Consider the following 11,758-nt stretch of genomic DNA (forward strand, 5'->3'; position numbering starts at 1 on the left):
GGGTTTTGAGGGTTTTTTTTTTTTTTTTTTTTTTTTACTTATCACCTGAAGATGTGCAAGACTCAACTCTCTACTGCAGTGGTTCTCAAACCTGTCCTGGAGTACCCCCAGCCCTGCACATTTTGTATGTCTCCCTCATCTATCACACCTGATTCAACTCATCAGCTCATTAGTGGAGACTGCAAGACCTGAAGTGGGTGTGTCAGATATAGGGAGACATACAAAATGTGCAGTGCTGGGGGTACTTCGTTGAGAGGTTTGAGAACCACTGCTCTACTGCCTCCATATACTATAGACCAGGGGTGTCCAATCCTGATCCTGGAGGGCTACTGTCCTGCAGAGTTTAGCTCCAACCCTAATCAAACACACCTGAACCAACCAATCAAGGCCATACTAGGCATTCTAGAAACACCTGCAGGAGCAGGTGTGCTGAGGCGAGTTGGAACTAAACTCTGCAGGACAGCGGCCCTCCAGGACCGTGTTTGGACACCCCTGCTATAGACCATCACTAGATAATGTCTCCTGTCTTTCCTTTAATTCCTCCACTTATAGTCCTGCATTATATTTACTTACTCCAGAAGAATAAATCAAATCAAATATATACACGCATCAATTTATCTGTCCCTTGCAAGCAAGCATGGTATTATTATTAATTAGGGTGACCATACGTGCCATTTTCCCAGGACGCGTCTAATTAATATAACATTTTATTAAACCACAAAAAATTGTTGCCTCCAAAATAATCAAGAAGTTGTCAGAATATGCCGTTTTTAAACGCCTTTTTTCAGTAACTATAACTAGTCATCTACTATTAAAAACTATAAAAAGACATCTACGAGTAGCACTAAGATGTATCAAATTTGACAGTGCCTCATAATGTCTTCGCGTTTTGTCCCTTCCTGCTCGCCATTGGAGGGTGGAGGGACCTATTGGAGGGACACGTGATCTGTATTGCGATAGCGTCCAGGAACAAAACAAACCCTGAAGAGCTGACAGCTCCGCCAAAGCTTTATGACTGACTGACAGCTGCTGTTTAAAAGACTAATATCACTTAGGTGAGTTATACTAATCTTCCTTTCACACGGGATGATTCTGAGATGATTTTGCTGGGAGAGCGAATCACCAATGTTAGCAGGGGTTATGTGGGTTGATCCGCTCCTCCCTGCAGTCCTATGATGTAGCCGTCTATGTCGGTTTACCTTTGACTAGAAATAACAGCTTTCTTCGTGGAAATAGCAACTAATTAATCCACTGTTAAGAATAGAAAGAGAGTTGAAACAGCTGGATATGAACTACTGATCGGGCTCTTCAATGTTTTGTTGCTGTCAGTTGGCTTTACATGCTGTCTGATATGGATGGTGGAATCTCCTACCTCTAGAATTTCTGCTGCGTTTTTTTACATTTGTGGTTTCGTTTTCTATTCTATTTTCGCCTTAAACGCTATTAGTTCCATATAAATGTTATTGTTTTATCTCATAATTTACTCGTGCTCATGTTATAAACCCATGTGACTTTATTTCTTGAGTGAAAGATCTATCTATCTATCTATCTATCTACCTACAGTGGTGTGAAAAAGTGTTGGCCCCCTTCCTGATTTCTTATTTTTTTGCATGTTTGTCACTTTAATGTTTCAGATCATCAAACAAATTTAAATATTAGTAAAAGATAACACAAGTGAGATAAACCACAGTTTTAACAGGGGGGCAAACACTTCTTCACACAGGGCCATGTAGTTTTGGATTTTGTTTTCCCTTAATAATAAAAACCTTCATTTAAAAACTGCATGTTGTGTTTACTTGTGTTATCTTTGACTAATATTTAAATTTGTTTGATGATCTGAAACATTAAAGTGTGACAAACATGCAAAAAAATAAGAAATCAGGAAGGGGGCCAACACTTTTTCACACCACTGTATCTATCTATCTATGATTGTAGTGCTATAGAAAGTTGTTACTAAAGCATATGTCATTCTTTCTTAAGTGAAACACAAAAAGGGATGTTGCTGAATGTTTAGTAATGATAGTCTCAGTCACCTTTCCCTTTCATTGCATTTTCTTTCCATATGAAATTGAAAGGTAACTGAGACTTCTCTCATTTAAAGCTTCATTACTTGTGTGCTGCAGGGTTCTGTGTGGGTCTAGAGGAATGGAGTAATTTTATAACAATAATGTGGATACCTGTGTGGAGATGGAGGCTGTGAGACCCAAAAAGTCAAAGTCCAAATCCAATGGGAAGCCACAGGTGAAAACACACCCATATACTTGTCTTACTACACTTTCAATTTTGACACTTTAGATCTTGTTTTTGTTAAAGATGCAAATTTCTCATAGTCCTAAAAATAGTTATGCTTCATTAACAGGTCAAAAAGGAGATACAGTCAGAGAGTGTTAGACAGCCCTCGGGACCTTCTAGAGAAGTTAATGAGTCAGCATCAGCTTCAGAGTTCACTGATGTCCCCCTCAGCCTTTCTCATGTGCCTCCAGCCCCTGATCTGAAACCACCCGCCACTCAGACCTCACTAGACCATAATGACAAAGCTGAAAAGGACCAAGAGCTCTTGTCAAACACGACTGAAATAGCGAAGAAACCATCTTGCAATGAAGAGAAAGAGCATAAAACGCCATTACAAGACATGGCACCTCGGGTGGAACAAACTTCAGCACCCGTTGAATCCCAGCAAAGCGATCCCAAAACGCTTAGTGCTAAACTTGAGCCATTTAGTGTCCCTTCTATATATCCAGCTATCCCATCTTCCTGCTCTGAGCCTCAGCTTTCGGAGGGCTCGTATTCTATCACCTATGGACTGTTAGATGCTTCCTTTATGCCAGTGGCCTCTGAGGGACAAGTAGCTCCAGCTGTTCTTCCTCTGGCTAACCAGGAATCCTCCCTGCCCAGCTTGGTCCCTGTGGAGGTCGCTGACGTGGAGAGACCCAGGGAGAGGCTTTACCCAGAGCTGCCCAGGACCTGCCAGTCTGTGAAGCCCTTCACTAGCGAGCAGCTACGTACATGGGAACCCGGTTCCTGGTTGGAAAATGTGGAGATTCTTGAAGCAGAGTTCCAGAGTCTGGCCCACCAAGAAGGACATGAGCTGTACGAGCTGCTGCTGAGCTACTGGAGGTGCCGTAAGCAGCTGACGCAGGCCCAGACTGAACTGCAGGCTGCCAATTCGGACTGCAAAAACGTGCAGAATCGCCTGTGGAGCTTCAAGGATGAAAGGCTTTCATTACAGGTGAGTTATACCAACGTATCTGTCTATCCATCTTTCTGTCTGTCTATTGTTCTTTTTATCTATTTGACTATCTGCTGTGCCTTTTATCTGTCTGTTGCTCTTTTTTTCTATCTGTCTGTCTTTCTATCATCTATTGTTCTATTTCTACTCTATTTTTCTATTAAAATGTCAAATCTATCTATCTATCTATCTGTCTATCTGTCTGTCTGTCTGTCTGTCTGTCGGTCGTTCTATCTAAATATTGTTCTATTAAATCCTATAAACTTTAAAATGTCAAGACAACCTGTCTATCTTTTTGTCATTCTGTCTATTGGTCTGTCTGTGTCTGTCGGTGTATCTGTCTGTCTCTATCTGTCTATCTTTCTGTCTAAATATAGTTCTATTAAAGCCTTTAAACTGTGAAATGTCAAGACAGTCTTTTAATTCTCTAAAAAAAAAAAAAGCCTTTCTTCAGTAGTTAAAGCAATATGAATATCTTTGAATATGAATTTATTTGAATTCAACTAGAGTCAAGTCCCATTCAAAACAAATTCAGGAATTGGTGAATGACACAACCCTGATCAGCTAAATGTTGAATGTTGTTGTAGTAGTGTGATCACCAGTCTAATAAAGTTTTATAGTATGTCCGTGTCAAAACTGTAAACCCAGCTGTTTGTTTAAGTCACACCATGCCTGTAGCATAAAAATACATTGCATTGGTCTATGTAATTCATCACAAACACACCTGTTTGCTTTACAGGGTGTATGTGCGGATCAGACCAAGGTGTTTGGCTACCACTGCTACCAGGAGGTGACACTGAACGAAGCTGCATTAGCTGAGCTGAAGCATCTGTTTTCTGCAAAAGCAGAAATTCTCCATCAGACAGTGGCCCTGCACTCATACACCTCCATCCTGTCCCGTCTGCAAGTGGAGTCTTATCTCTACCGCTTGCTCAGCAGTAACCCCACCACCAAGAGTGTGGCTGTGCAAGATACAAGCACAGGCAAGTTCACACTGATAAGTCTAGACTGTACATGAAACACAAACAATTGGTTAGTTTACACTGTTTGCTAATGAGTACAATGACTTTCAGAAATACTTTCATATATTACACTGGTTGTTTGGTCTGATAAAACATCAATCTCTGACAAAGGTAAAAATTTTCATTTTAAGGCTAATTAAATTAATAAATAATTTTGAGGCATATTAAATCTATGTTTGTGTGTATTCAGTAGACACTTTTATCCAAAGACTGGACCAAAACTGACAAATATATCACTTTTGTTTTGTCTGGTCATACTCATCATTGAAAAAGGGTAGGATTACTGCCGAAAGTAATTCTGTCTGTGATTTTGAATGTCATGCTGTCTATTGATTTTTGTGTGGTTTGTTTTATGTTGAACTTCTCAGTGAGTCCAAAGTCTCAACCCTCCTCTTTGCAACCGCTGAAGGAGAGCATCAGTGTGCTGTTCATCTTCACCCGACGGGTCCTAGATGATTCTCAGTTTCAGGCTGACATCCATCTATGGCTTCAGAGGCTGGTAAAGACCCCAATAACCAGCTGATGAACTGAAAAATTGCAATGCTGAGATAACATGAGATCATAAATATTAATTAATTATTTAATACTGTATATAAAAATGCAAAACAGCTATTTTAAATAATAATAATATTTCACAATAGTACTGTTTCTACTGTATTTTTGATCAAATAAACAAAAAAAATATGGTAAGCATAAGAGAGACTTTCAAAAACATAAAAAATTGGACCTTTGAACAATAGTGTATTTGTAATATTTAGTTTATATAAAATATTAGTAGCTATAAATTGCTTGTAAATATTTTATTCTAAGCTTGCAGTATGAATACCCTTACATTACTCCAGATTTAAAAGGAGCTAGTTTAAAAGATCTGCTTTTCACCATCCAGGCATCTGTGCTGCATCAGGTCGGTTCTACAGGAGATCATCTGTTCATCCTAAACCACCTGCTCTGCTGCCCGGCAGGTGTGGGGAAATGGGCTGTGCCATTCCTACAGGTACTGAAGCAGAGCCGTGATATGTGACTCACATGAGCTGAAACAGTGACGTAGTAAATGTTAACAGGAAAATGTAAAAATATATGTTTTAAAAAATCTCAAATATCTGCTTGTCTTATAATAGTCATTGAACCTACTTTGCTTCCATAGATCAAAGTATTGGATAACCCATCTGGAGTGTATCATTTCATGCAGGCCCTGGCTATCCTCATGTCTCCAGCGAGGTAACGATTAGCTTTATTGGAAATTGACCTCATGATCCGTTGAATTTTGTCCTTTAATATGATCTCTATTATTGTTTATATCATCACCATTGAGTCTGACTCAAAAAGCTATTACTTTGATTTAAAACAGTTATAACAAAAAGCATGAACTGGAGATGAAGACATTTTAGCTTTGCGTTGTCCGTTTCATTGAATATGGAGTGTTTGACATGCAGGCATCGTGCAGACTTCCTGGGACACATGACGCCCAGTGACGTGAAGGGCAACAACAGTCTTCCAGGACCTGCATCTGGTAACTGGACGCTAGTGGATGAGGGTGGAGAGGAGGTAAGGGTCCATCGTGAAACTGACATCTCTGCTCAGCCCCTGTCAATGCTTTATAAGAGATTGACTGAACTCAAATAGTTATGCTAATTCTTATTAAATTATGAAAATGAAAAACAGAAGACTTTTATTTTTTGCTAATGGCTTCAGACCTCACTGCATATATTGTTGTCAGGAATCAATATATAAATATATGATCCGTGCAAAGCAGATTTTCAAGTATAAATATATATATATATATATATATATATATATATATATATTATTGTGTTAACTTCTGATTAGACTTCACAGCCTGCTGTTTTGAGCCATTGATATCTCTTAGGATTAAATTTTGACTTCTGTCAGCAGACCAAAAGTGTCACTATTTTGTGTCTCTTATGTAACCACCAACAAAGCCTTTGTTGTGGTTGTTATGACTGTACACCATACTCCCATGTGATGCCTACTGTAACACTCTTGTGATCTTTCTCAGGATGAAGACCCAGAAACAAGCTGGATGCTGCTGTCTGAGGATGATCTGGTTTCTCTGTTCTCTCAGTTTCCCTTTGATGAGCTCTTCAAACACTTACTGGGTATCTGCTCTGAAGGTGAGACTGTTGTCATGCCACATAACTGAGTGGAGACAGCCATGTAATTTTTGATGTATGTCTGGCTCTCCTTATTTACTGGTCAGTAGATAAGTTCACCAAGAAAGGCTAATTTTGTCATTATTTTCTCACCCTCATGTGACTTTTCCCATAGAACACAAATGAGGAAATATTGAAATATGTACCGGCCATTTCTGTCTATATAATGAAAGTGAATGGGGATCCGAAATGGAAAAAAAGCTTATGGCATGCATTTCCCTTAAGACTTAGAAATCCTTAGAACAGTTATTCGTATGTTAAAGTTGACATTTTATACCACTTCTGATTAGTTGAACTGTTAAATGTCACTCTTGCCAATAGGCGACTATCAGCCTCAAGCCACCACCAGTCAAAAGATGATGAAGATATTTGCATTTGCTTCTTCACTGGTCGAACTGCTTGCTGTCGGCTTGCAGACTTACAACAGAGCACGTTATCGCCAATTTGTGAAGAGAATTGGTTACATGATTCGGTTTGTAAGCTTTATTCATTTAATTAAGCCTTTTTCATACTATAAAATGTCCTGATAAATTACAGATATTATTGTGTATATTTTTTTGCATTATAGAAACTATTCCGTAGGCTTTCATAACTAGATACTGATATCACATATTTTTTTACAGAGTAGACCTTTAAGTTGTTGTTTTTTTTTCTCCTTATTCTAGGATGACGCTCTGTTATGTTAGTGACCACTGGGCACAGTACATCAGCCTGACAGGTGTGAGCAGGACCACAATGCAGGAACAGTCGTTTTCAATGGAGAAGCTGCAGGTGGAGTTTGACCATCTCTTCCTGAGAGCAGTGCTGCATGTGCTCAAGGCCAAGAGGTATAGAGTAATTCCAGAGCTGGGGCCTAACTATTAGTGCACACGCTGCAGACATCAAGCTTTGGTGCTTATATGGGAGAAATAGGTTCACATCTGGCCTGCATTGTGCCCTGAACCCATTCCCCCTCTCTCTCACTAAATTATTTTCTGTCTTCTCTCTAAGTTTGCTGTCAATAAAAGATTTCAACTAAAGCAATACTTTACTATGCACATCTCTTTCTGAAGCCGTGCCTATTTAACTAACCCTTTATTGGTTGACAGACTGGGCATATGGCTGTTTATGTCTGAGATGCCCTATGGCACGTTATCCAGCTCCATGCTGTGGAAGATCTTCTACATTATGCAGTGTGCAGAGATGGACGGTCTGGAGAAGCTAAGCTGTAGCCTGAGTGCTGAGGACTGTATTCAGGGGCTCAGAGGTGAGACACCAAGCACATCTGATGCTGGTGAACACAAAAAGAGTAGTTTAGAGCAGTGTTTAAGGCCTTCCATTGTCAAAGACAATATATGAAGACCCATCTAAGATATTTGTGCTAAATTTGCTGTATTGATAAAGCTGCTCACTTTAAGTAAAACAATTATAAATACTTAAATTCCGCTTCAATAACAATGTTCTTCAGTGTTTAGACTTTTTTTACCAATGAATTTACATTGGCTTTTCAAGTCATTTGTGATTTACAGTTTTTCTAAGACCATGACCATGGTTTTACATAAAACATAGTAGTTGTTATTTGAATAAATGAAAATATGGCAGCTTACGTCTTGATTTGTAGCTCTTTTAGCTTATTTTAAATTATTTTAAGTCATCTTGAGACCCCCTTTGGAAGTGTGCTGAGGCCCCCTAGTGGGTCTCAGTCTCCTGGTTGAGGACCACTGGTTTACTGTGTGTTTATTTATGTCCAGAACCAAGCCATCAGGAGAAGTTTCAGCACTGGCTGTCAGAGATAAACAGCTCAGATGGAATCTGCCTCTTGACAACGTTTGCGCACATGGCACAGCCCAGACGTACCGACGTAGACCCTGAATTTGTCAGGAAGATAGTGCTAGAGATATACGAGGTGATTTTACTTTTTTTCTGAACTTTTACTGAAGACCTTTATGATGAATCCATCATCTAAGCATAACATCATCCAGATGTTTTAAATGCAATAAATGTTTGATTACTCTTTCCTGTAAGGTGGCCTATGTTAGTATCACCACCCGTGAGATCTTTTCTAAAGTTGGGCGGGAGTTGCTTGCAGCTATAGTGACTGCCCACCCTCACATCATCACTGTGCTGTTGGAGAGACTGAGAGAGACCATAGAGAAAGTGGGCATGGTGAGTGAAGTACAGCATCTGTCAGTCCACCAACGACATAAGAACTGTTTTAAGAGTCACACTTGATCACTTGATCTCTGTAGTAACTGGATGATCAGAGAATGATAAAGAACAACAGTTGAGCAAGCGACACTAAATTTGCATTCAGAACAGATGTTGTAGAAGCAGAACGGAATGCAGTCTTGGGATACATTTTTAAAATTTGGACTACTCAATCTTGTTAAAATTGTGGCAGTCATGTCACGAGATGTAGATTGAATTGTAGGTGATATTTCTGTGAGCTATAGGCCAGTGATAGGCTTCTGTTCAATGATAGGGAAATAAAACAAACAATATATTGGTGTCTAAAGCCACTTTTTGTATTGTCTGTTCAATGGTTTACTTATCTGCCACAAAAATGTCTTTGAATGATCAGCAAATACTGATACATTCTATTACTTGCCCTAATTATAATTATCTCTCCAGGTGTCACTGTACCTGTTCAAGGAGTTGCCCGTGCACTTGTGGACGCCAGCTCAAGCTGAGGTGGGGTTGATCCGAGATTGGCTGTTGAACTTCAGTCTCACTGCTGTGGAGAACAGATTAGCCTGCATCATACTAGAAGGCCTTAACTGGGGATTTCAGCCTGTGAGTCTCAGTCATGAATATGGAAAGACAAGCGCTGCTTCCATGGAAAGTGTACTTTTGTGCTAAATCTTGATATTCCCTGATGAGTCGATGATAGGCCTGATACAAACTAATTCCTCATGTGGTTAATCTGACCATTAATTTAGCTTTTTTAAGTGTTGTATATATTCACAATAAGAAGTATAACTTTCTCTCTCACCAACAGAATGGTTGTCTCATTCTACCAGCATCTTTGCAAAGTGAAGTCGCACTTTTGGTGATTGAGTCATATCAAAAATATCTCACAGACAAACCATATGGTGGCATCTTCTCAGAAGGCATCAAACAGGTACATTTCACATACTGAAATAAGGCTCTTAATTAACATTGATTGTCATCAGCATTGATATGGCTTTGTTATTGTGTGGGGGTGGGGTAATGCAGAATAAAGTTAATACAGACCATATTAATCTGTGTAAAAGGTCTAGTTTGCAATGGTTCACCTCCATTCATCAGCAGAAATAATAGCCAAAAGTTTAATCTGCCACTTGTAATAGTTAATAGTTAACAAGTTTCCTCAAAGAATAAACATGTTCTTCCTAGTGCCATTTGTACTGTTATCAGCTCATATTTTCTGCATGATAACTTTCTGCAGGTGTCTTACCTGGCTAACGTGGTGCGGCTCGGCCAGACTCCAGAATCCTCCTTTAACCAGTGGGCCTGGGACCTGGTTCTGAGGCTAAAGCTCCATGCCAATGAAATAAGTCCTCAAGATGCCTGGTGCCCTCTTCCCTCCTCCAGCGCCCCCAGTGTGCCTGAGATCACAGACTCTCCCACCATGCACCCAGTGTTCAAAGCAGTCAAAGCGGGCATCCCCATTGGCTGTTTTCTGGCTATTGACATGACCACCATTGGGCACAGGTTTGGAAAGAATATTGCGACTCTTATCATTCTAATAGATGAAGTGTAGTGACCATAGACTGACTGATTCATCAACAGTAATGTTCCAGGCAGGATGAAAATCCAAATCTAGTAACATGAATTCATTTTCAGTGTTTTGCATTTGACAGTTTGGAGAAGTTCTGCAGTGACGGAATATCTCTGCTGAAGACTCTGGTTCAGTCCCGTCATCTCAAAGCTGTAGTGCACATACTGGAAAACATTCTTCCTCTGGTCTACCACTGCCAGTACTACCTGCTCAAGAATGAACAGTTAAGATCATTTATGTTTATATTGTCATATATTTATCCTTTTCTGTTAGACATTACATCATCCTTGGAATGTGTTTTTTTTATTTACAGCATAAAAATGAATTAATTTATTTATTGCTTAATTTATTAATAAATGAATTAATTTATTGCTGTAGGTATGTAAGCAGTACTAATGCATTTCTCCAAATGTTAATCAGGTTTCTGAGCTGTATGCAGCTCTTCTTGCAGCTGGATAGTGGGACTCAGGGTGTGACACAGCAGGTCACACAGAAGGTGGCCCAGCATCTAATTGGTACCTCTACATGTGAGAACATCAAACTCCTAAACAGTGTGATCCAGGTGGGATTTTGAAATATGTTAAAGGACTTTCCGTATATACTGGGCACTTATTCATTATACGATCCAACTCAATTATTAAAAAATGTACAAATCGTACTCGCTCCAAACGTTTGTATAAATTAAAATAAATGAATTAAATTTTAAATACAAAACCTTTCAACTAAAACCTGAACGTGTAGGTTTTTAAAATCATGGGAAGATCTTATTGTCCTTCAGGCTCATATTCTGGAGAGCTCCAGGCCCGGACGTGTTGGCGCAGTGGCTGTTCTTGAGTTCTGGCTTCAGGTTTTGACAGAACAGAACCTCTGGCATCGAGACAAAGCTGTTCTCTACCTTCTGGACCACCTGTGCCGCGCTGCATTTCTTCACCAACAAGAGGAATGTCTCCAGAAACTTATCTACCAACAACATAAGGTTTTTTTCTCTTGGTTGATGTTTCAACAGCCTTCTTTTAACAAATGGCTTAAAGCAAAATACTTAGAAATGGTTTTGTATGTGTTTTTGGATTTGCCTTTTAGAGCGCATTAGGTTACCATGGAGACAGAGGTTTGCTCTCATCTCTCATGGGCTGGATAGTGGCAGGAAATGTTACTCCATCCTTCATTGAGGGCAATTCTCTCACAGGAGAGGTATGTACAGGTTATTGCTTATACAGCACATCTAGATCTGATTACTTTTAGTCATCATTTCCCTCTCTGTGTTTTTATTTTGTTTTAAGGTGTGGTTTGCTTGGTTGGTCCTCAACATGGAGACAATGTTCGAGGAAGACTCTCAGCTGCGACGCTGTGTGGAGCATGAGCTCCTCTCGAACCCTGCTTACACACCAGATCAGGCTCTGAAAGTACACTTTCATTCTGCTCGTACCTTCTCCTCTCCAGTACAATTACCATGTGCATTCACATCAAAGAGAACGTTTTGAGCGCTCCTGAAATTATCAGAGAATGTTAAAATTGTTTTATGATTGTTTAGATTTTTCACTTTGTGGATGTTTCTTTATAGCAGCGGTTCTCAATTCCAGTCCTCACAACCCCCCCA

The 11,758-nt window shown here is 39.6% G+C and overlaps 1 protein-coding gene across 1 annotated transcript in view; it reads left to right on the top strand.

The window, feature by feature from the left end:
* Positions 1 to 944: 944 nt before the first annotated feature.
* Positions 945 to 11,758, top strand: part of LOC107676662 (ectopic P granules protein 5 homolog) — a 25,089-nt gene continuing 14,275 nt past the window's right edge. The window contains exons 1-22 of the mRNA XM_016471281.1: positions 945 to 1,055; positions 2,124 to 2,241; positions 2,360 to 3,229; positions 3,969 to 4,212; positions 4,620 to 4,750; positions 5,138 to 5,245; positions 5,396 to 5,469; positions 5,685 to 5,796; positions 6,269 to 6,383; positions 6,744 to 6,894; positions 7,088 to 7,249; positions 7,511 to 7,668; positions 8,153 to 8,307; positions 8,427 to 8,567; positions 9,033 to 9,194; positions 9,400 to 9,522; positions 9,829 to 10,094; positions 10,244 to 10,384; positions 10,582 to 10,723; positions 10,940 to 11,137; positions 11,242 to 11,352; positions 11,442 to 11,564. Coding sequence (XP_016326767.1) covers positions 2,188 to 2,241; positions 2,360 to 3,229; positions 3,969 to 4,212; positions 4,620 to 4,750; positions 5,138 to 5,245; positions 5,396 to 5,469; positions 5,685 to 5,796; positions 6,269 to 6,383; positions 6,744 to 6,894; positions 7,088 to 7,249; positions 7,511 to 7,668; positions 8,153 to 8,307; positions 8,427 to 8,567; positions 9,033 to 9,194; positions 9,400 to 9,522; positions 9,829 to 10,094; positions 10,244 to 10,384; positions 10,582 to 10,723; positions 10,940 to 11,137; positions 11,242 to 11,352; positions 11,442 to 11,564 — 3,741 coding nt within the window. The 5' untranslated portion in view covers positions 945 to 1,055; positions 2,124 to 2,187. The remainder of the gene's footprint in view (positions 1,056 to 2,123; positions 2,242 to 2,359; positions 3,230 to 3,968; positions 4,213 to 4,619; positions 4,751 to 5,137; positions 5,246 to 5,395; positions 5,470 to 5,684; positions 5,797 to 6,268; positions 6,384 to 6,743; positions 6,895 to 7,087; positions 7,250 to 7,510; positions 7,669 to 8,152; positions 8,308 to 8,426; positions 8,568 to 9,032; positions 9,195 to 9,399; positions 9,523 to 9,828; positions 10,095 to 10,243; positions 10,385 to 10,581; positions 10,724 to 10,939; positions 11,138 to 11,241; positions 11,353 to 11,441; positions 11,565 to 11,758) is intronic.

This window comes from Sinocyclocheilus anshuiensis, unplaced genomic scaffold (genome assembly GCF_001515605.1).
Source record: "Sinocyclocheilus anshuiensis isolate Anshui unplaced genomic scaffold, SAMN03320099.WGS_v1.1 scaffold344, whole genome shotgun sequence".
NCBI lineage: Eukaryota > Metazoa > Chordata > Actinopteri > Cypriniformes > Cyprinidae > Sinocyclocheilus > Sinocyclocheilus anshuiensis.